Source organism: Oculina patagonica, chromosome 1 (genome assembly GCF_052425735.1).
Source record: "Oculina patagonica isolate OP01 chromosome 1, crgOcupat, whole genome shotgun sequence".
In the NCBI taxonomy this organism is placed as follows: Eukaryota; Metazoa; Cnidaria; class Anthozoa; order Scleractinia; family Oculinidae; genus Oculina; species Oculina patagonica.
Genome location: NC_135758.1, coordinates 26694906 through 26721637, shown reverse-complemented (window position 1 = coordinate 26721637; position 26732 = coordinate 26694906). Strand labels below are relative to the sequence as shown.

Below are 26732 nucleotides of genomic sequence, written 5' to 3'. Positions count from 1 at the left end.
CCTTCTTGCTGTCTCTCTACGTTATAAAGAGTTTGTGACAAAGAAACGGATTGTGACTGCCTTAGTGATACTATGGTCAACCAGTGGACTTATAACGTTGCTTTATATTGCTCTTCCAAACTACAACGACATCGTAGCCGTGGTTCTAGAAGTCATGGGACTTTTTGTGAGCAGCGTGGTATACGTTAGGATTATCCAAGTGGCACGATACCATGAAAAGAAAGTACTTAGTCAATGTCAGGTCACGAGTAATTTGGAAACAATGAAAATGGCGCGAGTTACGAGATCAGCTTAAAATGCGTGTTTCGTCTTCGCTGCGTTTCTCTTGTGCTATACTCCGAATATATTTTTGGGGGCTTTGCTGGTGGCCTCGGATTTTCCGCGTTTGTCGTTAATAATAGGTTTTCATATCAAAATTTTTCTAATTTATCTCAACTCTTCCGTGAATGTTTTATTTCATTTCTGGCGATATCAAGAAATTCGTGAAATTGCGAAAGCCACCGTAGCAAATATATTCAATTGTGTTTGTTGATAGGTCAAAATGAGAACAACGATCACGACAGATCAAAGAAAAGAAACTGTCTGACTGATTTTATTCATGAAGAAATGGAGAATTCAAAATGATTGTTTATTGCCAAGTTAGAATTTAAACCTTGTATTTATTGTAGTCTATTAAAAATGAAAATTAATAAAAAGCTTTCTTTATTTCTTATACAGTTCCAGAATTAATGTGTGTACAAAAGTCGCGAAGAAGAGTGTAGGGCAATATTTTTTTCTAACAGGGGTGGATCAATTTTAAGCTGGTCTTAAGCCATGAACAATCCTATTAGTGAAGAGAACTCAGTTCAGGAAATCAGTGTTAAGCGTGATTCGCGGAACTTTGGCACAAACGTTTTTAAGTCACAAGCCACAACAGGAATGTCTTTAAAAGTTATTTTTTCACCTTCGACTTTTCGTCCATAGCATCTCGAAAACGAGGTCAAAAGTTTTCCATCTCATCGGTGGGAGCGAAAGCGCGCCGGCTGAAAACAAAAACACTCAGCAACTTCGGTAGTCTGAAATTCAGCCGTCCTCTCGACCCAACTCAGACTACAACTTCGGATGCCTTCCCAGTTTCAGAACTGGAACGTGTTTGCGTAAGCTCCCTGACACATACAGATGAAGCTGTATTTTGAATGCGTTGACTTTCATTTCAGTTAGGCTGCAAAAAAGGCTGTTATTGTAGTCCAGGTACAAAATATTCAAGGCCAGGCATGACAAAAGGTACTTCATAGTGAAGTTATCCTAATAGTATAAAACTAGTTTTTTATATATGCTCGCGTCTGTATGAGCTCGTGTCTCAGCTGTAAGATGGTTTTTCGACAAGTCCCCTTATTTTATAGGTTATTGTATATCAAGTACGTTATTGCACGTAAAACTCTGAAAATCAGTTAAACGGCTTAATATTTACCCTGTCCGTCCTAGGCTTTTAAAATGAGGAGAAAATAGGGAGAAAAAATGAGAGGGAGAGAAAAATATGCGTATGGGATTACTATTAAGTATAAGTATAGTAAGGTTGTGAAAAAAGAATAGAAAAATGGAAAGTGCGATCGATATGATCGATGGGCTCTCCTGAATCGACTTTCTTTACTACCCTTACCCGCATTGGAGGAATAATTTGGATTAGTTATTTCCTCTCTTCCCTCTATACATATACTTTCTTTTTACCTTTTCATCATGCCATCTGATCATGAAATCCATCACATTAGAGAAGAACTTGTCGCTAAGGCTCAATTGAAACATCCTGGAGACGAAAACGATTAAGACTTTGAAATCTATTGGTTGCCTACAACTGAACTATGTGTTGTTTTATGCTGACATACCCTCCCGTCATTTAGTAAAATTGGATATGCTGTTATTCATTGCTGATATCGTTCATCGAATGTTTAGCTAACTTGAACATGGCTAGGTGTTTTTCCATCCTCTTCGTTTTGAGTAATTTGGTTCTCTGTAAAGGTACGTAAGTTACACGTGGTTAGTGCTTATATAAATTTATGTGAGTTCGTCCATGAGGCATGTTTCATTATTCTGCTCGCTAAAGGGTGGTTTGCAACTGATCAATTATGTGAATCCAAAAGCTTTAATCGGGAATTTTGTATGATATTTTACGATTTACGAGCGACACTAAGACTGTTTGTCGTCTTTAACTCAAAGCGCTCGAATTTGTTTTTCTCGCGATTTAAAAATCGGTTTATGTTCAGGGCCGTACGATCTTGCTAGGCGGTTGTATGGGGGCTCATCCTCCAGAAAAATTTAAAATCTAGAAGCGCTGAAACTCCTTCAGAGACATTTTTCTAGAGGCATTTCTTGAGAAAAATCAATCTTGTTCAGCTGGGGATTATTTTCCCAACAAAACATATTTCGTTTTTAATTTTGGGTTAAAATCTAGACGAGGCAAGTGCCTCGTCTTGCCTCTTGCTAGTTACGGCCCTAATTTTTAGTGTACGTATATCTATCGATTTATGGATCGCGTGAGACGAAATTTTCTAGAGTACCAGAAAAGCGTAAGACTTGCTTAAGGCATAGCCGAGAGCATCTCTAGCTTTTTGAGTGCTTTCCAAACTTCTTAATGCATCCATAACTTGATAGCCGCACACTGCCTAAGCATGAATCAATTCCTTAAAAAAAAGTAAAGTCTTCATTAAGCCTTAATATATTACAAATAGCTTGCCGGAAAGTAAAAAATCCTACTCGTTTATAGATCATCAGGTCATATTTTCATTTTCCTATTATTCTAAATAAAAACAGCTACAGTATTTTATTGTCTGCTCATTACAGATGGACAAAGGACGCTGAAAGGAATACATTATCAGTTTAGAACAACAATTATCTCGTTAATGTATGCAGTCCACGAAAAATGTGACTTTGGCGCCAAAACACGACTTAGCTATATATATTCAATTCGGGAAGTTTTCTATCTTATAGCTGCAAAGAAATTGTAAATTTTAGAAAGAAGCGCGTTCTTAGCTTTTTCCCCCAAATAAATAAGAACCAAGATGTATCGCAAAGTAAAAACTTCATCAAAAACCGGTTAGCGTAAGCGCTTTTATACGGTCGAGTTCACCCTAAATTTCTCGCGCGTTAATTTAACTGTTTGACGAAAATTTGCATAGCTGTTTTTATTGAGGTTTGCTCAAGCATATCCATTAATATATTTTATATGCACGTCTAGTATACGTACAGTGATCAAGGTTTATAAATGAAACTATGAAGCCTTTCTTATCTCTTGTGGTTGGATTATTGGCAAGTTTGGACAGTATTCTGCAGATTACAGGTAGATTGCGTTCTTTAACTCAAAATTGTAAGTCTCCTTAAGTTTTGTTACTGAAGAACATGTTACTAATTAATCAAGTGTATGATTGTGTTTACTAAGGCACACGGAGGAACCTAAAAAGCGATTTATTTTGTTTCCTTCGTGTTTCATTATTCAACGGACAAAAACAGATGTATGTTCGTTACGTTTAATGCTGAGTGGCAAACATTAGTGACGAATGTTTTGCGCTACTAGTAAGGGCGCTTTACATTTGTCAGAACTGGCCGGCCGGTCCGGTGGTTTTGAATGTGAAATGGGCCTTTTCCACAAGAGTTTCCCACAAATCTACCATAACAATCGGTATAATATTTATTTGCTGATTTGACAGGAAAAATCTGTTGTTCTAGAATATATTGGTCTGGCCAGCCGTTTCTGACAAATGGAAAGCACTTTTAGTGAAGTAACGATATATTCTTTACTTGGCGGGAAAGATGCGCAAAGTTACTCTACAGCTGCAGACAGAGATGCAATGCATATGCTATACATATCGCAGATACGGTAGATTATGTTGTAGAAACGATGCAGGTGTCGATTAAATTTAAAAGGCACAATAACCGAGAAATGGGCATGCATTATGCTTGCAGCATTGACCGGGCCAGCACAAACTTAAATCTACTGAGATAATTCAGCCTACTAAAATTATGCTTAACTTTGCGTAAAATAATTTTTGAAATTTCTGTGAATGTTTTATTTCTTTTTTGCTATCTTTGCTTGTTATCAAAATTTTCAGAGGAAAAGCAATTTTTCGTATAATCATTCACTGACTGTTTCTCACAAACTATCAAGAAAATAGCAAGCCGGTCTCTCCAGTTTCTTCTTTGAATACTTTTTTTAAAAGTAGACATGATTATTCCTTTTTTTTAATAATTTATGATGATCCCAGCCAGCCTTATCGTAGTCAATCACCCTTATCATTTGCCATCCACCGTGAGAATGTTTGACCCGGCTTGAAACTTTTCCTAGCTTATACTGACCATGCAGTTAATGCATGGTCATTAATAATGACATCATGACATACAGTCGAAGCTCACTTTACCGACCATTCTCGTAATTAAGCGACCAGCTTTACTAACGACCACAAATAAAAGATTGTGAAACGATGTTTGAATTGCACAGGACACCTGTAATTATCCCTTATGTCGCCTTATGGAAATTCTTACTGGAGACTAGTAAAAGGGTCCGAGAAACATTGAGAGGCCCAGGTGTACATGTTTAAATGAATGGCTTTCCTCGCAAATCCTATTAATTTTATTGTATACAGTCGAAGCTCTCTTAACGGACACTCTCGTAAGCGGACAGCTCTACTTACGGCCGCCTTGTTGGAAACCCCGTTTTTAACTCCCATACAAACTCTGTATTTTTACATTCTCGTAAGCGGACATTCCCGTAAGCGGCCGCGGACACTTTCAGAGATAACGAGTTAGACTTTTTCTTTGTTTTTGAGCTCCCGTAAGCGGACACCCCAAAGAAAATCCTATAAACAACCTCTGTATCTTGTTCTTACCAATCAACTTTACATCGCCGTTCGTCACAATGATTTTACAGTAATTACAGTAACATATTTCAGTGTTTGTTTTGTCGTCATCCACGTCCGGTTACATTTCGAAACACCACTTACACTTACGGCAAGCTCCTGTAAGCGGCCATTTAACCCTTACACCTCTAGTGGCCGCTTATGAGAACCATTCTCGTAAGCGGCCAGCTCCAGTTACGGACACTTTTTTCGCGTCCCGAGGGTGTCCGCTTACGAGAGCTTCGACTGTATGTAGTTGTTTAGTCTTTCCTTTGTCTAGATCAAATTTATGTGACATTTGATATTCTTTAATTTTAAACTTTTTTTATTTTATCTACTGGTCGGACTGTTTACTTTTTTAGCGCGCTAGTCAAATGGTTTTAAAGATTCATTTGCAACTGAAAGTACACGAACGACCACTTGCTAGTAAATAATTAATAACGATAGTAAATTTTAAGCTGGGCTCACCACCTGTTTCTCATAGCTCAGTTGGTTAAAACGCCCAACCGGTCTCTGAGGCCATGGGTTATATTCCAGTCGGTCCCATACTCGTGTCATTTGTGAACAATTCATCTTCATTAATTCAAATGCTTTTAGCACCCTTTTCTCCGCTTTTTGGCTTGTTGTTGACAATGATTTTTTTTTGTTCCAGCAGCTGCCGATGTCGATGAATGTACTGAATACAGTAAATTAACCGGCGCTCACCGCACCATCACTTACTACGATTCCTCGCTTGAGAGATGCGACAATCAAATGCAGCGGGGCTGGTACAGGTTTATGGAGCAAGCTGGCCGCATGATGCCCACGGAATGCGTCGCTAAGTTTCACTGTGGAGCGTACGGCCCCGGCTGGCTGGACGGCGACCATCCCATGCCCCAGGATGGGAGGGTGATGCGGAGAGTGTGCTTTCATCTCGAAGGAGAGTGCTGTAAGGAATCGATTTTTATTGAAGTTCGAAATTGTGGTAATTTCATGGTGTATCATTTGGAGCCTCCACCCAAGTGTCCACTGAGGTACTGCGGGGATGCTGTTGAGGAGTCGAGCTCGAGTGTCGTGGAAGGTTAGTGCTTGCAGCAAATTGGTTGATCGCTGACTTAGCTACTGACTGACTGACTGACTGACTGACTGACTGACTGACTGACTGACTGACTGACTGAATGAACCGACTGACTGACTGACTGACTGACTGACTGACTGACTGACTGACTAAAAGTAACAGTAACAGTAACATTATTGTGCCTTACACTCCAAAGGGAGGTATTGGTCTCGTTACAATAAAAGTGTTATATCTGACTGACTGACTGACCCACACACACACACTGACTGGATGACTGACCTGGCTGGCCAACTCAATCTGTTTTACTATGCCATTGAAGCCACATTACACCAGTATCTTTAGAATTAATTAATTAATTAATTAATTAATTAATTAATTAATTAAGCCTTTTGAATATACACAGCTCCCCATGAATGCAAGAATCACGGCGTGCTAGTCGCTATGGACAGAGGACAAGGATTTTATGATCCTTTTGTGTCACTTACTGACATTGGACTCACTCCTGGATGGTATAGGTTTAAAGACGAGGCGGGTATGTGACTGTTACTGTTATGTTAGCTCCATTTAGTGATTTCAACTGGCTATGATGATTGGAATTCTGATCGTTTGATCTAAAAGGACTATCAGAAAACTCCTCTAACAAGATCCCCCCAACACTTCAAAAATCTACAAAAGCTCTACAAAAATCCCTTCTATAGTAAGAGCCTGTTTATATAGAGGAGAGTTGTCCCTGGTAGCAGGGTTACCCTCCATACCGAGCCACCCCGGGCGGAGGCTTTTCATACGTTTCTTTATAAATGCTTCGAACTGTTTTTGAGAAATTGCAGTTGGCTCGGGGGGCAGGGTGACCCTGGGTGGGGGTCACTCGCTTTGAGGTGGGGTGACCCTGGGGAGCGGCCAACTTTTCTCCATATAAACAGTTTGGTTATTTTTGCCTCGCCTACCAGGGACAAGTTGACACATACGGAGCATGCGCAAACGCTAAAATCAGCAAAAAATTGCAAATGAATTGGAATCGAAGTCGGTGGTAAATTAGTCCAAAAAATGGTCTCCAGAGCCCATAAGCTGCTGTTGAGATTTAGCTCTAAAATATCAATGTTGTATTTTTTTTATTTTACCCCGCATGTCGTAGTAGAGTTTGTTTTCTATTTTATGTCGCGAAAGATGTATCATACAGTGAAACCTCGATTCTAAGTGCCAAGGTACTGGGTAAATTTGTTCGTTATATCGAGGGTTCATTATATCGAAAAACTCAATATAACGAATTTGTGGAAAATCAACCAAAATGTTCGTTATATTGAGATACAGTTAATAATTATTTTTCACGCTGTTATATGCACTAGTCAGCATTAACTGATCTGAACGACTGTCAAAAATAACAATTGTGCTTTAATTAATGCCTAATATCCACATAGATATGGACAGATGTCTTTGAAGTTGTTCCCCTGTTACATGATTAAAGTACTTTCATCCATGTTGGTCTGTTCTACATATATACACTCATCCTTTAATTTTGTCTCGTGTTAACTATAATTCGTTATATCGGGGTACATTTTGCGTTTGACCTACCGGATTGTGTTCGTTATAACGAGGATTTCGTTTTATCGAGGTTCGTGATATCGAGGTACTTTTCCGTACATTTCACTGTATCTTTGGCCGGGCTGAAAAACGTCATTCGTTATACCGAGGACTTCGTTATACAGGGGTTCGTTAAATCGAGGTTCCACTGTACCTCGATATTTATTATTTTGACAACTGACTATTGTAGAATTTGTTTCATGTTTAAGATCGTTCCACGACAGTTCTCGACAATCCACTGACTTTGCTTTTATTTCAACGTCCCTGTTCCATGTACATAGGTCTCCAGATGGCAGATAAGTGCGTCAACTTGTACCGCTGTGGCACACACGCCACAGGCTGGTTGAAAGATGGCCACCCTGTGCAGTCCGATGGCGCTGTACTAAGAGAAGTCTGCTTTCACTGGCTTGATGACTGCTGTTACTTCAAACAGCAAATTTTGGTTCGTCGGTGTAAACATTTCTACGTCTACGAATTCCCTGGAACAGGAAAAAGCTTCTTGCGATATTGCGGCAATGGTACTGCTGCTCATAATCACTGGAAAAAACAATAAGCTCTTTGCTTTGAACAATTTAAAATAAATTAAGAATAGTTGACCTTTAACAATACGGGAAGGCTGTAAATTTAAATATAGGTTGAGCAGTAGGCTTAGAAAAGAGTAAAGAGGGCCGTGAAAAGGAAGAAAAGCTCTGCGAATGCGGATCACGATAGAGCGGTTTTCACTTGAGTGTCGAAAGTAAATTGCGTTTGCTTTGGTTTTGCATAACTCCGATTAGTGATTGGCTAAAAAATCTCGCGCCACTTTCTCAGCCAATTAGGAGTAAAACCAAAAGCAATCGTGACTCGCTCGCGCACGTTTTCCCGCGCTTCGTGCCAGCTAAATGTATTTGCTTCGAGTTTTGATTGGTTCACTGGATTGTCTGTGTCGTTTGTGATTGGCCAGACTGATTACTTTGGTTTTGGTTTTACGACACTCAATTGAAAACTGCTCTAAGGGTATTGGGGCCTTAAATGAAAACGTTGGCAGTGAGAAACGTTTTCTTTACTAGCCATAATGTTTGTTTTACTTCTGCAGATTTTTAAGTCTGTTTGTTATTAATTAACAAAATTGTCACTATTTTTTAGATTAGGTACCAGTCTTTTATTTCACGTTTAAATCTTATTGTAATCTTTTTAACGGTCACTTCTGAAGATGTATGTTGTAACATACGAAACGTTAAAGTTCTTAAATCAAAGTTTTTTCCGACATGCGTTGTCTTGTCATGTTTGTCACCGCAGTGTGTTTTTTTATTTTTATTGAAGTTAAAATGGCCTAAGAATAGGAATGTCTACGATTTGGGGCGGAGGACTTGGTGTAGTCGTGAAGGGACTGGGGGAGAAAACAGGGAGTACCCAGCATGTTACTCTGTATTGAATTTTTTCGCCACGCTCCCGAACGAAAACTTTTCATTAACTAAGGGCTCTCAAACTGTGCCAAGAGTCGATTTAGAACGCTTTCAAGGGGAAATACCGTTAGAACAATCTTTGTTGTCAGGCCTTTGAGAAAGTATTTTAACAAATACGTCAAGTAAAACTGAAATAAATACAAGCACTGAGTCATGTTTGTTTGTCACGTTGGGTTACGCCTGATTTTCTGTCATACACTGTATTAAAAATATGTTAAAGTGCTACTATGATCAAATTTTCGATTTCCATTTTTTTACATTTTCGTGTACAATAAGACTTTGTTACTCACCTTGCCAATTCTCAATCCATTACCAACATCAGAAGTCGTTTTATTTTAACGTTTATTTCCGATAATTTACGGCCGCCATTAAACAACCTTGTTCCAAGGCTTGGTTGCGAATAGGGAGAAAATGACGTCAAAGGCTCCAAAATACCTCACGGGTTGAAATTATAATAACAATATGTATTGAAAATTACGCGAAATGCAACAAAAACTTTGGGCTTGTTTTTCGTGCAATTTTTTCATGCTGCTTGTTATTCTAATTTCAACCCGTGAGGATTTTGGAGCCTTTGACGTCATTTTCTCCCTATTTGCAACCAAGCCTTGGAACAAGGTTGATTAATGGCGGCCGTAAATTCTCTGGAATAAATGTTATAATAAAACCACTTCTGATGGTCGTAATAGATTGAAATTTGGCAAGGTGAGTAAGAAAGTCTAATTGTTCTCGACAATGTAAAAAAATGAAATCAAAAATTTGATCATAGTAGCACTTTAAATAATAATGGATTGATGTGTGGAGAGAAAGAACTCAGAAAAAAAATTCTGAGTTCACAGATGGGACTCGAACCCACGACCTTCCGTACACTAGTCGGACGCTCTAACCACTGAGCTACTGAGAACTCTAATGGTGAGCAGTGGTCATTTGTGGGTGACACAACGACTGCATCGCGCAAATTACATTATGTCAATGAACACACACATTTAACTGCATCACGTAGTCACGTAGTACTGTACAGGCCCGCAAATGATCCCGACCCACAAATGATCCCGGGACTGCAAGTGATCCCCAAATTGGACCGCAAATGATCCCGGGACCGTAAATGATCCCAAAATTGAACCGCAAATGATCCTCGGATCGGAAACAGTCGCCTAACCGTAAAAGTTGGATATGCGTGGACTAAAGAATTTGGACAGGGGATTTAAATTTATTTAATCCATTTCTTTATTAATAATACAACAATTAGAAAAACAATTAACGCGAGAGAATGTACCGTATTTGAACGATTTACTAAAGTAAATTCAAAACCACAACTGTATGAATATAGCTGATAAATATGCTCCGATTAGTAACCTAAAACGTGACATAAAGTTTAACAATCTAACCAACAGAAATATGAACTCTCTCCAATCAAGGGATGATTTATTTGCGGCGAAATGCTTTAAGCTGATAGCCATTCACACGCACTCACGCAGCGTTCATAGCGACATTATTAATGTCTAGACGTAAAGTCTGAAAGAAAGTTGAGTTTTGTTGCTGATTTCTATCATATCGATCTCCGACTCTTGTTATCGAGCTACTCTCTTTCCAAATCTGTGGTTATTTTTTTCTTTGAATATCTTCATCAAGTCACTGAAATAAATTCTGAAGATTCATGTTTATTTTTTAGGTGCGTTTTCTAAATGAAAAACTTAGATAGTCACATGTTAATTTTGTTATTTCGCCCGTTATTTTTACCGCTTTTAATCGTTGCGTTTTATTATTCCTGAGGCACTTGGTCTTTTATAAAAATACATCCATAGACGATTCATAAAGTCCACGCCATTACAAGTATTCTGTTGTATCATTTACACAAATCATTTCCGGTACTGGGATCATTTGCGGTCCCCGGATCATTTGCGGGCCGGGATCATTTGCGGGCCGGGATCATTTGCGGGCCTGTACTTCCCGACCCGCAAATGATCTCGGGACTGCAAGTGATCCCCAAATTGGACCGCAAATGATCCCGGGACCGTAAATGATCCCAAAATTGAACCGCAAATGATCCCAAAAAACTTAGATAGTCACATGTTTAACATGTGACTATTTAAAATTTTGTTATTTCGCGCGTACAGTACAGGCCCGCAAATGTTAAGGCTTAACAGTATACTAACTTGCGTTGATAGAATTATGAAGCATCTACTGTATGGCTTGTATAATGACTTAACGTATTCAAAGTAAAGAGTTTCTTACTTATGATAAGTAGCCTGTTTGAGAATGCTTTCAGGTTGTAGCACAAACGAGCACAAGACAGTGAGAACGAAAAAGGAATGCTTGTCCTGGCATCGCAGATTCTCGTCTTCAATCTCCGCTTACACTGTTTGCCAGTTTAATGAAGTTGTCTAGAATAAGTTCTTTATATTATAGACACTAACACAATAAAATAATGTAGCTCGCAAAGTATAATTTGCTTTGAAGTGGACACAAAAGAAAATCTAAAACCTGGTACACGGTGTATGACTCAACTGTTTGTCTGTGTTGACCCCACGAGGGAGCAATGTTACGTTGAAAGAAAATGCACGGGCTCACAAGTCATTAAGTTCACAATAGACTGCATTCCCTCACGGCTACAGAAAAGCTAACAATCTTTAGAAAGTGGATAGTAAAAAGTATTCTCGTGAGCGCGCACTTCGCAATATTAACCTCTTAAATCCCAATATCCACAAACAAATTCTCCTGACTGAGCCTCATACATTTTCTAATTGTATTAGTTGGGAGAATTTGTTACAAGATATTAAAGCAATTTCCCTATAGTAATCATTTTAATTATTCTCATTAACCTTTTCACCTTTTCGTATTGAAATTGTAAGGAAACATTTGATGTTGGTCAATACTGGGACTAAAATAGTTGACAATGTAATTTGGGGATTCGTCGTAATCGAACTCGTGTCATGTGGAAATTAGCAATAAATTTTGATCATAATCGGTGAACAAACGGGCGTATATATCCACCAAATTTTAAGGATTTCATTCCTAATAGCAGCGAGCAGAGCATAAACTTCGTCGCCCTTTTTCACTCCCTTTATCTTCCTTGGAAGACGGTTTCTTTCGCTAGTACATGTATATATACATTCGAGTCGTTTTGGCAATCGAATTCAATTGGCTATTAGACGTCCTTAATGTATATCTTATTGCAGGTTTTCAGCTCGATAGCGTCCTCCGTTTTTAAGATATAACATTTTGAATTTCGGAGTTTTGCGCCACACGACATCAGAATGGCCGCCTGAAGGCGGTCACGTATGCTTAAAAAAATGCATCATCCTGTGATTTTTAACGATCTGAACAACTGAGGTTTTACTAGAAGTATATTCACATGTGAAAACTATATTTTTATAGTATAAAGATACCTTTTTTTAGCGAGAGAAATCCTGGTAATTCACTCTAATTTATATATACTAAAGGGGCTATGTCACACAATTTTAGGCATTTTCGGAACTGACCAACTGGTCAAAGAATTAACTGAAATATTACAATAACGGCTTTAAACTGTAGACGAACTCAAAAGAAACATAGAAAGGCCAAAAAGGGGCATGGATGGGCAAAATGCGAGAAGATTAAAACGGATTGCGTTCGGGTGAACTTAAAAACGTCAGCCCGACTTTTTTCAAGTTTATCTCAATTTGTATGAAAGTGTCATTTACAATGCTCGAAAATCATCCTTGTTTGTTATGTGGTCGTCATTTTGCCAATAAAAGGCTTTTGCTCTGCCAATTTAAAGTTTACAGCTTTTAATTAACGAAAATAAATAGAATGACCTAAAATACCGTGACCTAGCCCCTTAACAGGATATTATTTATCATTAAAATAGAATACAATTCCGTCAGATATTTACCCAATAATAAAGCCACCACCCCACTAAGACCTTCTTCTACAGCTTATTTGAGCGGTTTTCACATGAGTGTCGAAAGTAATTTGCGTTTAATTTGCTTTGGTTTTGCATTACTAAGCTCACCGATTAGTTTAAAAATCTTGCGCAACATTCTCAACCAACTGCCTCGTCCCCTAGCCTGTTCCAGGCTCTCAGTTTGTGGGGAAGAGCGAAAAAAGCGGGAAAGCGTGGAAAAGACGAGCGGGAAGAAGGCGAGTGAGGGCGGGAGAGCCTGTAATAATTTGACCCTCTGCCGCCCACTTTTCAGATAATGAGGTATCGAAAAGTTAAAATGACATTCTGTCAATAAGCTAAAAACATTCTCCAATTTCTCGCGCGAGGTCACAGGTCTGCGCCGCATGGTTTCCTGTTTGTAGAGTTTGACACATCTAACTCGAGCTCAGTAATGAATTTTGCTACATGTTTCGCTAGTGCGGTTTGTTTTGGCTCATTTCTATTTGCAAGATATCTCAAAATGTTTTCTTTGGAAGGGCAGGGTCTGAAGTTTATCCGTGAAATTGATGATTACTTGCATTTATGTGATGCCGCGCCCTGTTAATCAAGATGTATTATGTATTGTATCTGGTATTGTATCTTATTACGGACGACAAAGAAATTCTTAGGCTCTCCCGCCCTCGCTCGCCTTCTTCCCCGCTCGTCTTTTCCGCGCTCGCCCGCTTTTTTCGCTCTTCCCCACAAACCGAGAGCCTGGAACAGGCTATTAGTCCCCAGTCGTCCTCGTCCTTGGTCGTGCACGGTTCGCTTGGCGTTGTGGGACTGACGTGCACGGTTCGCTTAGCGTTCCGGGCCTGATGCGGACGGGAAAGCGGCTCGCTCCCTAACCATCAATCGTGCTTTGCTCGCGCACGTTTTCCCGCGCTCCTTGCCGGCTACATGTATTTGTTTCGAGTTTTGATTGGTTTACTGGATTGTCTGTATCCTTTGTGATTGGCTAGAGTGATTACTTTGGTTTTGGTTTTACTCAATTGAAAAACTGCTCTAATAAGTGACCTAATTTGGTGATCTTGGTGGTATACATGGTCATATTTCTCGTCAAAAGAATTGTTCGGTTACTGCGGTAGTCTCATTTGTATATGGTCAGTCAAAATTAAAATTGTTTTCTGCAAAACAAACAAAAAAAAAAAGAAAATATAGGCGTAAATTTGATCAATCAGTAAAAAGTCAGGAACGTTTTGATATCTTTCGGGCTGAAAGATTATAATGTATGCCATTTTAGAACTCGCAGTCACTTGTCGATTTAGTTCCTGCTGTGTTATTAAAAACCATTAAACATATTCCAAATTTCCGCTTCGTTTCGCATTTCCGAACGTAAGGGTCGGAGACTTTGATAATAGTGAAGAAACTTACAACTAGCGTAAATTCAAAGGTCAGGCGCTAAAATATGAAACAACATCGAAGCGAATACCTTTTCGATAAAGATAAAGATTTAAAGGAGAAGAAACCACCAACAGTTTCCTTGTTCCTGTTCATTTTTATGCAGGCTTCATTTGGCCTGTGCGCCTATATGGTTCTGATTGGTTAGTAAAAACAAATCAACAATAAAACACAGGATGGAATATTTTAAGCGCAGTTTCCATTGGTCAGCTATTGTCAGCAATGAGTCATCGTAAAATTCTGAGAACTAAACATTCATCATTTGGTCGTTAGTATGTAACATGGCAGCCGAGAAACTACCTGTTGACAAGCCAGCTACCCTAAGTCCAAGTAAAGAAAGCTTTATGAATGGCGTATTTATGCCAGAAGAAACAGTGGACGTTGTTTTGGTGGTGGAAAATGGCAAACAGTTCAAACTTCACAGAAAAGTTCTTTCAGAGGCATGTCCTTTCTTTGAAAAGCTGCTGAACAGCGACATGAAGGAGTCTAAAGAAGGAGAAGTTCGGTTGGAGATGTTTAGCGAGTCTGTTATGGCGGCTACACTGGAGTTTATTTACACTGGTCCCCGGGGGGGGGCACCCGGTATATTTTTGGGTAGGGGTGTGCTGCTGGGAATTTGAAGCCCTTACCCTATACCAGACCATGTTGAGCTGATTTTTGCAACCCTATACTAGACTAGCACTGAAAATCCCTACCCTATCCCAGACTTGCATTTTTTAGAACTGTATCAATCAGTTTTTAATGGAAAACCATCTGTGAACAACGATGCCGCGATGATTTTATTTACGTTTAGGAAAGCCTCTTTCTTTTCCGAGTTTCTGGACTATATTCGTCATCCGGCAAATGCTACCCTTTTCTAGACCAAAACTCTCTGATTTCTATACCCTATCCCAGACTAAACTACTTGAAAACCATACCCTTCACAGCGGCACATACCTATATAGCTCATGTATGGGAGTGCCCCCCCGGGCACTGGTCATGTTCAGATATTGACTGAAGACAATGCCCGAGACCTGATCGTTGTGGCCGATTATTTGTTTCTTCAGAAACTGAAAACTCTCGCTGAGGGAATTTTAGTGGCACAGACTGAGATGAATACTTCAAATTGCATTTCAACTTATCATTTTTCGGAAATATATCAATGCAAAGAACTTCAATCCAAGAGCAAGAAATTCATTCTTGCAAATTTCACCGCCTTGTACGCAGCGAACCGGAAAGCTATTATGGAAATGTCGAGCAAGGAAGTTAAAATGTGGATTTCAAGTGACGAAATAGATGTCAGCGCTGAGGAAGATGTGTTCAAAATCATTCTAGCATGGATTGATCATGACAAAAACCAGCGAAGGAAATATTTTGCTGAGTTATTTCGTCATGTTCGACTCGTTTATGTATCGCGTGACTTTTTGATCAGTGATGTCGTGACAAATGATCTCGTGAAAGACAGTGAAGGCTGTAGTGGAACTTGCAAAGGACGCTGTTGACTCAATTGACTCTAAAAAATGTGATAACCTCATTGTTCCACCCAGAAAGATTTTCTGGGTGCAGATTTTCTGTGTTATTTTCCTGGTGAGAATGTATGGTGTCGGTTAGGTGAGATACCAAAAGAAATATCTGATAACAGGTTACCATTTATAAAAAGATTTGTATGCGGCACTGACTTCGAATTTTTCCCTTGTGAAGGTAACTTATATGGCTATTATACTAGAGCGGAGAATTCGCTATCGAAAAGGTGGCAGCTAGCGGTAAGCTACAATCCATACACTAACGCTTGGAAGCAAATACCACCTCAAGAAGAAGACAGATGTGCGTTAAAAATATTTGCAAAGAGTGAAGGTGAAATGTACGCTTTACTATGTGATAGATGCCCTGTATCGTATTGTGGTTATCAGTTTCATTGTCACAGGGTTCATAGTATGTTCATGTCGAAGTATAAACCAAAATCACACTCATGGGAACTCGATTATAATTATTTGTATCCATATGCTAAGGAAGGCGTTTGCATTGTAGCCAATGAACATTTTATGTATTTTATTGGCGGATTGGAGTCAGGCAGTACATACTTTGTTGCGAACGATGTTGACAGGTACGACCTCAGCAAAGGAAAGTGGGACAAAGTAGCTAACATTCAACTAGCGAGACGTGACGCTACAGGAGCTGCAGTGAACGGGAAAATCTTCATTGCTGGTGGAAAAAAGTGTCATCCTCAATGCGAAGTGTACGATGAAACAACAGATGAATGGCAGTTTATCGCAAGCTTCAAGAGACCGAAAGTAATATTTCGCAGCCTCTTGGCTGCTTATGGCAAGGTGTATGCTGTGTGCTGTGAAATTCCGAGTCTGGCTGCGGAATGTGACTCGCGACAAATAAGCGTTGAATGTTATAACCCTGAAAAAGATGAATGGGAGATGAAAACTGAAACGGCGCTTCCCGTGATTGGGTTTGGTTTTACAGCTTGTGTTATGAGGCTTTTCAAAGGATTACCCCACATCCGTCCGCTGGAGACCATCACTCCAGATGGCCTTTCTGAAGCTACCATCATGCAGGCTTCCCCCACTGACATAGGAGGGAAGCGAAAATGCATATGCATTATCTCGTGACAGAATATTCCCCGTACGCAGGTTATTACTCAAGGATTCATTTCCCGTGTAACCAGGGGTCATGAAACCTTTTAGATCCTTGGCAATTTTTAACGCGTAAAATAGCAAATTGACAAGTTGAAGTCGTACTCGTTCGCTTTGCGAGGGCCACTTGGTTTATTAACTCTTGACCTCAGTAAAGTTTATACATTATACAAGTTCTCCTTACTTATTTCTTATAATAATAGTTTGAAGAATTAATTTGATGATTTTTCTCTTTTTTCGTTGGTTTTTCTTGATGAGTTGCTTTATTCTCATTACATGTACGTCTGACTTTGTATTAACATTATGAGGAGAAGCAAGATATTGATCAGTGTTTGTAAGTAGTATACATATTAATCTTGATAAATAAAAACAAGTTCAGCAGTTATAAGTTGTAGTTTGTGTTTTTAAACACACACAAAAAATACAGGCCGTTCGAGTCTAGAAATCAGCTTGCTTATTTGGGACTCGCTAGTGTCAGATTTGGAAGGGCGCGCGCGGGCAATGACAGGCATGTAGCAGGAGGCTACATGCGTGTCAATAATATACTCTCATACGTGTGCAAAGAGGAACACAAACAAAACACACAAGTAAAAAAGTTGGTTCAAAGCTATAATTATTCCAGTTACGTGCAGTATATTTATTTTCCTTGTTCGCACATTATATGCCGTATAATTTTTTTTTCCGAAGGATCTAAACCTGAGCTAGTTACGCATTAATTTACAAAGACAAACAATGAACCGTCTGTTAGTAAACTATTTAACCTCATACGGGCAGTACTAAAGAGCTCCAAAAATAAAACAAAATCACCTACGGAAAGTCAAATTTACATTATATTCGGCCTGGATAGTAATTTACATAGCCACTTACGTACAAGTATTTACACTTTATTGACATGTATTTATTTATCCCTTGAACTGATCAAGTTATCATTTAACGATTATTCGTACAAGTGAAAGTAAACATTCCCTGCTTTCCACCGGCACTGAGTATTTAGCAAAACCTTTGAACTGCCACTTAAAACGTAGACAAGCGTGATTTTATAAACAATTACATAGCAGAATCGAGCGATTTTCGATCGAAAGCAAAGCAAAAGTCAGTGTATTTATAAACATTCCCAAATCTTTTTCTAATCGGGGACATTTCAGTTATAAATGTTGTCCGACGTAATCACTATTTGCTCTTCATTTGCTGAGCTGGCCTTTTGGGTAAAACAAAAAAAAAATCGTCATCGTGCACTGGCCAATCAGACAAAAACATGATTTGCTTTCAACCAATCAGAAGCAAAACCAAAGCACTCGTGAATTTTCTTCCGTGTATTTTCCCGCGTTTGTCACGGGTTACAGGTTCTTGCCTCGACTTCTGATTGGTTCATTGCTGTGATTGACTAGTTAGGTTGTTTATTTTGGCTTTTTACAAGTGGCAACTGAAATCACTTTGAAATGAATGAAATGATCCTCGCAATGTGTTAGCAATTCAAGCAATTGCATTTTTTAGCCTGAAAAAAAAAATTCAAGGCTACAACTGCACGTCAGTTCTGTGATACCGTAGCCTTAAATTTTTTTCAGGCTAAAAATGTAATTGCTTAAATTGCTAATACACTGCGAGGATCGTTTTATTCATTTCATCATTTATCCGCAGTTAACATACCGTAAAATTCCGGTTATAAGCCCTGGGCTTATACAAGTTCGTAAGGGGTTTTGGGTGGGCTTATAAACGGAGGGGCTTATATCCGGGAGGGCTTATAAGCGAAATAAAAAGAACGTTTTGATATGAGCCACGGTTGTGTTAAACGAAATACGTTTTTAAGTAAAAAACGCATAATAAAGCAACATTTAGCAGTGTTGTTACTGTCATCCGGTAGAGGGGGGCTTATATCCGGGAGGGCTTACAATCGGATGTATTTTTTTTGTTTCCAGGTTGATGGGCCTATAACCGGGGGGGGGGGGGGAGTAAAAGCGGGGGGGCTTATAACCGGAATTTTACGGTATATGTATTTCATCTATTCACTTTGCTATATCACTCTATTCTGAGTTCACTGGTTTGGTAATAACTACATTGTACCTACATTCAGATTGTACTTTGTTGCATTCAATTACCTCAAGAAGCAAACAAGCACACGTTATAAAAATCTCCCAAAGTCCATTTTCCCCTTTTTAAAAAGCAAAATAATTTTCAAAAAGCTGCACATCAGTTCTGTGCTACCCTGTAGATATCTTGAATTAGTTTTTGAATGAAATGTTACAATTCTTCATGGAGTTTTTAGTGGATAAAGAGAGTGACTTAAGAATAAAGTTCGATTCCTTTCAGACAGTACATAACCTGTTAATGATTAAGCAAAAGTCTAGAGTCATTTACATGTAGTTGTCCACATAAAGAGATGCGATTTAATCTTGCTCACAGCTGACTATGTACCTGAAATGGAAAAAAAAAGAAAGGAGAATGAGGTGAATTGTCGAGCATATCTGTCAAATACCATAACCGTTATACAAATGAAGTGAAATATAATGGGTCTTTGGTAATATCCATACAGGCTGTAACAGTTTTTAGCCATCTCTTCTATCAGAGGGCGGCAGTTTTACCCTTTACACGGAAAAAAGTAAGAGTAAAGAAGGACATTTGCTACTAAACAGAAACCAGAAGATGTTGCTAAACGTCAATCAAAAGCTGAGGCGAGTGACAACGTAGTGGTACGGCCTCCTTTTATTCAGGTAACCCTCCCATTAAGCCAAGAGAACCACGCTTATACCAAAAATACAGCGCATCGTGATATATTAAAGCTGATTTCCAGTCCGTACTGCGCAGACTCGGGGTTTGTTTTCGTTTTTGTTTTGAATTCGTTGAAACGTTACACTTCGGTGACAGCATACATGAAGTTTTTTAGTCCGCCATTACACTTCGTTTACTTCAATAGTTTCCGATGAGCTGAAACGTCGGTTTGAAATAGCGTCAAGGTTCCTCTACTCGTTATTATTTGTTCTGCAAGGATATCTGGCGTTAATAATGAAGAAAAAGGTAAGTTTGTCGCGGAATTTTTAGTTTTGCTTGTAAACATTCCTTCGTGTTGGGCTCCGATAAACATTGCAGCCGAGATTGCGCAGTACGGACTGGAATTCATCTTTAAGAAATGTCAAAGCAACGTTTTTTGAAAAGACGTTATGTTCAACCTACCCTTTGTTTTTGATGACTCCGCGACACTTGACCAGCACGGAATACCTAAGGGCCCACACAGGTCTCCAACCTTGGACCGGCACATTTTCATAGCCTTCTGTGAGCACCTCTTGAAGACTCTCCTTGGTTAGTATGTCTGAAAGGTTATAAATGAAAATGCAAGTTAGTAAATTTTGGACTTTAAAAGAACCTGACGAAATTTTTCTATCCCATTCAATTAATATGTGGCTTTCTTTCTTTCTTTTAGTATAACGGTTTTGTATTCAGAAAGCGGTTTTCAGTTCTCAGTATAAATTACTCTGCTTGCTGTATTTTTTGCATCACTGGTTCCTACCTTTCGGGTCATTATGCGTCAGCAGTTGGATGTCGTGCTTCTCACTAAACGCCACAAGGTCCTGCAAGAATGTGATTTATCGTTTATGAGTGTCCGTTTTAGAGGGGACTTAACGTAAATTTGAGTGAAATTTTTAGTAATTTATAAAAGGAATAAAAGAAAGAAGATTATTTTTGGAACACCAACAGACAGTTGACCCCCACGCAAGAGCACTCCAGGTTGTCAGGGGGACTAACTGGTGTCCGTCTACCAGTTTTAAACTTCGATATTAAATCTCCAATATTTCTTCTTCACAAAATTTTACTACTCCTTATAGAAAATTATCTGCACCCAAAAAATCCCAAAAACTACCCCAAATATTAACACAACACCGCTAAACGTAGATTTATGGGACGAGCATAGGGTTTTTGTATTGCTTAAAAAGCAAACGAGATATTTCCAAAAAAAACAAAACATGTAAAGCGGCAGAAAAAGAACTCCGCCTTTACCCTGCTGTATACATATGTACAAAGAAATGCATAGAGTGTATCACTGTGCTATGTACAAATAATCTGTATCCACTTCTTACGATTTCTGAAATACTGTTAGGATATTTATAACCATAAATCATCTGCTTTTACAAAACAAATACTATAGTCTTCGTGTTGACTTTCGACTTGCACAATGTACATGTACATGTAGTAATTAAATTTTCTGCAATTACATGTACCTTATTCTCACTTAATTTCGCGAGTACTAAATTTCGCGATTTTCGCGATTTTCAAAAAATTGCGAAATTTAATGCTTGCGAAATATAGGACACGCGAAGTTTAAAATCGCGAACTTTAATATCGTACTGATAATATACAAAATAATGAAACTCGATGTGTTTTATCATAGTTATTCTATCATGTCTGAGCTTCATGTTTAGGAGTTTTTTGTTTAATTTTGTCCATTTATAGTTATCTCCCACTATATCAGTCGCACTGTTTGAACTGTTCTCTGCCACAAAGTTCCTCAAAATCTCGCTCTTTGCAGTCGTAGAGGAACCTATTAGGGATTTAGACTGTTGAATACATTATGTTTTGTTATGTGTATATTGTTTTGTTTGTTGTTTTTACGATGACTTTCATATTAATTATGTTGTTACAGTTTCGAGGTCAAAGCTTCATATCGAATAGATAAAAATCGCGAAATTAAGTACTCGCGAAATATGGCATTTGAGAATAAGGTATCTATTTTGGCCTGTTTAAGAGCTGGTAACTTCATGGTTATAACCTTGTTGTATGAACTTTAAAGATTGCCTTAAATGTTTTGCCTTACTATGTACAGCGTTTACTACAGCTTCTAATGTAATGTTGGCCTTCTTGCCTGGACTCGAGCTTGCATTGTACTGTACATGTACATGACGCCAGATTTTGCTTTCTGCAAACCTAGACTCATTTGAACATAAACTAGTTTTCTATCATTTGCAGCTAAGTTACATCCATGCCTGTACAGGTTTACACAGGGAGCCTGCGTAACAAGCGTTCCCGCATTTTGGCCATGTTAAAATTACTAGTACATGAATTGTAAGAGAGCCCCCCCTCCCCCCAAACTCCTCGCAAAAACAAAAAAAAAGAAAAAGAAAAAAAAAGAGGCCAGCAGTGAGATCTACTGTACATGTGTTACTAACAAATATTCAATCTGTTTTCCAGCCTGCATATTGCATCGTTACATGTAAGTACCTTTGGCATGACGCAACATGAAGCAAGATTGACTTGATTGATTTCAGGCTTAACCTGAAACAAAAGGAAACAAACAATAATATAAGATACAGTAACAGTATGAAATTGAGGTATTCAACATAAGTAAAATATTTTACAGCCTTAACTTTTAATTATTATTTCTCTCATTAACTAAAAACACCATTACCCACAGTGAGGCAGCCATTGTGGTGTGTACAGTGTTTAAAGAGAAAAAATAATTAAATGGTTGGAAGATACATTGTATTTTTGGAATGACATGGAATCAGTGATATTATAATCATATTACAATTATGGTGGCAAATGCTGAGCAAGGAGAGGGGGCATAAGGAGGGTCCGAAAACGGCAATTTATCGCATCAATTTTTACCAAAAAACCTTATCCGCAGTTTCAAATGACCAACATTGGTAGATAAAATTGAATCTGAGTCGAAGATCTGGCCTGGAATGTCATCAAGTCAACGCATTGTTGGATAAAACTGTTGAACACATCAAGTATTAACTGGAAGAGGCTGCAATTACAAACCACAAGGCAAGTTTGCTCAATAAAGTTCTGCAGACAATATTTTCAACAACTACCGCAATCTAAAATTTGTAATAACCGCACACCGCGCAGCTTTGTAAAACCCAATACTGCACGTTAAAATAAAAATCACCGCAAAACCGCACGAAAAATAGCGCAAAACCGCATCACCACAAACTCCTACGCCCCTCTCCAAGGAAGAATGGAAGCATGTACATGTACACATGAACTTCACAACAGAAGGAAGAGAAACATTAAAATAATTATACATCAAAAAACAAACCATACCCGTGCCCACTTATAAAGTTTTTCCAGTGTTGTCTTGTCCAAGTCACATACACCCAAGCTGTCCACATATCCACTATCCAGCAAATACTCCATTTCCTGAAATAATAGTCGGAGAATATTCATTACTATTTTAAATAAATTATGACAAATTTCTGACGTCTATCATCTTGGAAAAATTTCCAATTCAATAATACCAAAAATATGCAGCCAGTTGCATTGTGGAAAGGAAAACACAAATTACAACAAAAATCGAGATTTAGTCGTATCTAGAATATCAATTTATGATTTTATTGGCAGCAGCCTTACAGAAGGTAGATTCCTCTATTGTTTTACAAAACAACACACAGAGCAAATTATGGCAGTCAGTGACACAATTAAAGCAAAATGAATTAAGAAACTTGCTTTCAGACATGACTTGGTTATGTAGACTTACCTCCCAGAAGCCTTTCAGCACCTTCAAATTGTCTTCACCTTGCAAATTTTCTGGTAATGCCAAGAACAAGGTCTCCACAGATTCCACTCCGAGTTCACACATAGCTGATGCACACAAGAAAAACATGTAAAATGTTAAAAGGAATCAAAATGGCTTACAGCTAATTTACTGTGAGTCAGAAATGGTGGATACATGTAACGACTTGGATTGCGTTTTCATCCTGACTCAATTAGGAGTCCTTCTTTGGGTACTGACAGCAGATGAAATGTTAATTAAAACTGAAATGATTTCCAGGGTTCTTGTGGCCAAAATGGTATCCATAGAAGGCCTAGAAACTGGAGATTAAAATATTCACCACAGGAATAAAAGGGCTAACAAGTACAGCCTTACTGTACCTCTAAACAATGCATCTTGGACAATGACAGGCTTGAGTTCAACTGCAAATACTTTCACTAACAGGCAAATAAAAATAAAATGTTACTAATGTTCTCTTATGAAGACCACATAATCTTACTAAAACTAAAAAATAATTTAACCGGACTGTAACATGTAATTAAACGATAAATTTCGCGGGTTCAGGATACCTGTTGTACATTAATTTTCCAGCCACATGCTGCTAGTCAAAAGTCCTGGTCATAAGTTCACCACGGGAAAATAATTTGCTGTGTAGCCAGAAGATTTAAACTGAACAGAAACCTAAACCGATCCCAACCCAAGCTAATTACCTACAGGGTTACCTCGGGTAGAACGTGTGTGTACCATGACTAATGCCAATTTTCCCTGACTTGACATAAAACTCCATGACTTTTCTGACCTTCAAGAATCTTATTTTGCCCTTGGACCCTAAATTTAAAAATCCAAGGATTTCTTGTTTTACCAGCATCATTTTTTTAAGAATTAATTTTTAACCTTGTTATGTTTATTTAGAAATATTTGTTTCCTCTGTTTCAGTGGCATGCCTGTAAACTAGCTATCTCGTTGAGATACATGTATGAAGCCAAGTGCATGACCACGACAAACATATTTTTTTATTTAATATTTTATTTTATTTATTTTATTTTAATTTATTATTTTTATTTTATTTTTTTATTTTTATTTTTTATATATTTTATTAAGCATTATTTACCTGAAATCTTAAGATGTTCTCTCTCCCCTCGCTCTATTCTCTCCACGAACGTTTTGTTGACACACCTTATTGCCTTTCTCTGAAAATGGGAAAAAATTCTATAATTTACCAAGTTATTATCTCATGATCATTATTGAGAGTGAGCTTTTCACTTACTTTTTGACATCTTTCTATTCAGATCTTACACTGTACAGTCAAAATGGCTAAAGAATACAATCAACAATACACTTAAAATTGGGGCTCGTATTCCTTGACCTGTAATATCGGTGTACCTTTCCTTTCACACTGAGAAGAAATCTGTAATTTTATTTTGGCCCTCATAGTCATTCACAATTGATTGTTAGAAACAGTGTGTATTTAGAAATTAGGAGAGGTACCAGGAGAATCCCGAATAAGATCGCAAAGGTCATAGAAAACATGTCTGCAACAATACTAAGATGTCTTTAAGGTACAGTGTACAGACTGTACAATGTAGGTACCCAGGGGAGGGGACTGGGGGGGGGGGAACCTTCATGCACCATGGACTTTACCAGAAAGCTCTTCCCAAAACGGATACCTTATTTTGAAAAGGTTTTAAAAAAGTTTTTCATGAGTTGAAGTAAAGGAAAGGGTAGGGGGGAAATGCCATAAAGATATTAAAAAGAGCCTTTCATAACAATTCAAAGTAGCTCTTTAAAACAGACGCATCTAATGCCTGATTGTTACTACAGTGCAAAATTTAGAAAAGGGATGCAGTATTTCTACTGGTATTGAAAGGGGTACATGTATGTACCATTTTCTATGGACGGTGTATAAAAGCAATTTCAGAGAACTTTCGATAATATTAGTTGGCTTTTGTCACGGCTTTTGTGGGCTTTGAATAAAAAAAAAGTTTGGGGTTTGGGCCTCGGAAGTGGAGCCTCCCTGTATAAAACATACCCTACCCCAGGGGAGTGGGTGTTTCTGTCTTAACCCCTTAGTCCTTTTGACTTTGTGGCATTTGCCGAGAGTAAACAAATGATTGAAAGTAATGAAATGCACCTTACCAGGCTAAAATCCTGCTCATTGTTGTTAATGGGCACCATGCTACCCAAAGTTGTTCCAATGCTCTCTGACAGCTAAGAAAAAAAGATAAACTTAATACAGCTAATAATTAATTTAGTTATAGTAATTACCCTTATCAATTTATTCTGCTCAGTTGGTAAGATGTTTGAGGCGACTTAACTTTATATAACTGGTGAAACCACGGTAGCAATATAACTATCCCGCATCCGAAAAGAATATGTGGTAAGCGCACGTCGTCTTTGGTAAAACATGTAGATCCGTGTACATGACAATCTATTGTAATCTCAATTTCTTGAGACAAACTACTGTGCTTTCCTGTAATTGTTTTCCTTTTTACCAACGTTTTATTGCTGCTTTATTTCAAATACTATGTCAAGATTAAAAATAGCGAAGAATTTTGAAGGTCGACCGCTGCAAGAACTGCTGAGTCACGACTGTGTATGTATATTTTATGACCTCATCCGCAATAAATGAACGACACAATAATATATTGATCAGTTTCGGCAAAGAATAAATGATAATTATCTAGAACCTACAATTATCTGAACAGCTGGTAATAATCGGACCCTAAATGTTTAGAGATGTATAAATTTCAGTGCAGTAAACATTTGTTCCAGGGGCCGGTAAAATTCTGACAAAATCACGCTTCTTGAAATGAAATTATAAAAAAACGCCCAACATTTAAGACAGGAAGTTTGACAAAACGTTTCATGCGTTTTCCTTGCTAGAAAAATGAAAATAGTTTTAAACTGTGGTTACGATCTAAAGGTGATGCTATTTTATAAGACAAAATAACAACATCGCCTCTGGTACCAACGATAAACAACATTCAATCAACAAAGCGACTGAAGCTACACTAACCTCATCGGCAGAACTTGGCGTAGTTTTCCGTTTGATTCTGTTCCAATTGGAAATGTTTCCTCCATGTATGTACAACTTCTTCGCAAATTTAAGAGCTTCTTCCGGGCCGAATTTCTCGGCTAAACCATTGGTAGTAATGCAGCCATTTGTCTCCGGTTCGTTCGCCATTACTTCTACTCGTAAGTGAATATCGCTGGCTCGTCACACAATTCCCAGGTAGCTTTGCTGGCCTCGTGTCACGACTTCTTCGATTCTGTTCTTCTCCGCGAAACGTTCACTTGTAAAACTTCTTCTTTCGCTAGATTTCTTTACTTTTTACTGCTCTTTCTTCGTAAATTACACCTTTTAGAGTTTCAGCAGTTAC

General features: G+C 38.3%; 2 protein-coding genes across 6 annotated transcripts; one reads left to right on the top strand and one right to left on the bottom strand.

Moving 5' to 3' along the window:
- The first annotated feature begins 1894 nt into the window (after positions 1-1894).
- On the top strand, positions 1895-9115 carry LOC144643409 (uromodulin-like). 4 transcript variants are annotated; one of them, XM_078502676.1, is made up of 4 exons: positions 1895-1995; positions 5518-5925; positions 6326-6454; positions 7782-9115. In XM_078502676.1, exons 1-4 carry the CDS (start codon positions 1941-1943, stop codon positions 8051-8053), a joined length of 864 nt encoding a protein of 287 aa, XP_078358802.1. In that variant the 5' UTR covers positions 1895-1940; the 3' UTR covers positions 8054-9115. The 4 variants fall into 4 exon arrangements, with proteins under 4 accessions (XP_078358802.1, XP_078358808.1, XP_078358795.1 ...); XM_078502682.1 differs by having other exon boundaries at positions 1898-1995; positions 5521-5925; XM_078502669.1 differs by lacking the exon at positions 1895-1995 and adding an exon at positions 3199-3313 and having other exon boundaries at positions 5521-5925.
- An 8345-nt stretch (positions 9116-17460) lies between these two features.
- Positions 17461-26702, bottom strand: LOC144643465 (glutamate--cysteine ligase regulatory subunit-like). 2 transcript variants are annotated; one of them, XR_013568911.1, is made up of 11 exons: positions 26369-26702; positions 25489-25560; positions 24464-24542; positions 23733-23789; positions 23338-23441; positions 22905-23000; positions 22077-22130; positions 20371-20431; positions 20037-20172; positions 18923-19280; positions 17461-18874 (listed from the first exon to the last, which is right to left on the bottom strand). XR_013568911.1 is itself a non-coding variant. In XM_078502728.1 (10 exons), exons 1-10 carry the CDS (start codon positions 26534-26536, stop codon positions 19253-19255), a joined length of 855 nt encoding a protein of 284 aa, XP_078358854.1. In that variant the 5' UTR covers positions 26537-26702; the 3' UTR covers positions 17461-19252. The 2 variants fall into 2 exon arrangements, 1 of the variants encoding a protein (XP_078358854.1); XM_078502728.1 differs by having other exon boundaries at positions 17461-19280.
- Positions 26703-26732: the final 30 nt, after the last annotated feature.

What these genes read in the sequence shown, in the direction of transcription:
- LOC144643409 (XM_078502661.1), top strand. Translation starts at nt 3,247, where the DNA reads ATGAAGCCTTTCTTATCTCTTGTGGTTGGATTATTGGCAAGTTTGGAC. An exon ending in CAGTATTCTGCAGATTACAG is followed by an intron (nt 3,314 to 5,517) that starts GTAGATTGCGTT and finishes TTTTTGTTCCAG; the next exon opens with CAGCTGCCGATGTCGATGAA. An exon ending in GAGCTCGAGTGTCGTGGAAG is followed by an intron (nt 5,926 to 6,325) that starts GTTAGTGCTTGC and finishes GAATATACACAG; the next exon opens with CTCCCCATGAATGCAAGAAT.
- LOC144643465 (XM_078502728.1), bottom strand. Translation starts at nt 26,536, where the DNA reads ATGGCGAACGAACCGGAGACAAATGGCTGCATTACTACCAATGGTTTA. An exon ending in CGCCAAGTTCTGCCGATGAG is followed by an intron (nt 25,561 to 26,368) that starts GTTAGTGTAGCT and finishes TTTTTTTCTTAG; the next exon opens with CTGTCAGAGAGCATTGGAAC. An exon ending in CCAAGATGCATTGTTTAGAG is followed by an intron (nt 23,442 to 23,732) that starts GTACAGTAAGGC and finishes TGTGTGCATCAG; the next exon opens with CTATGTGTGAACTCGGAGTG.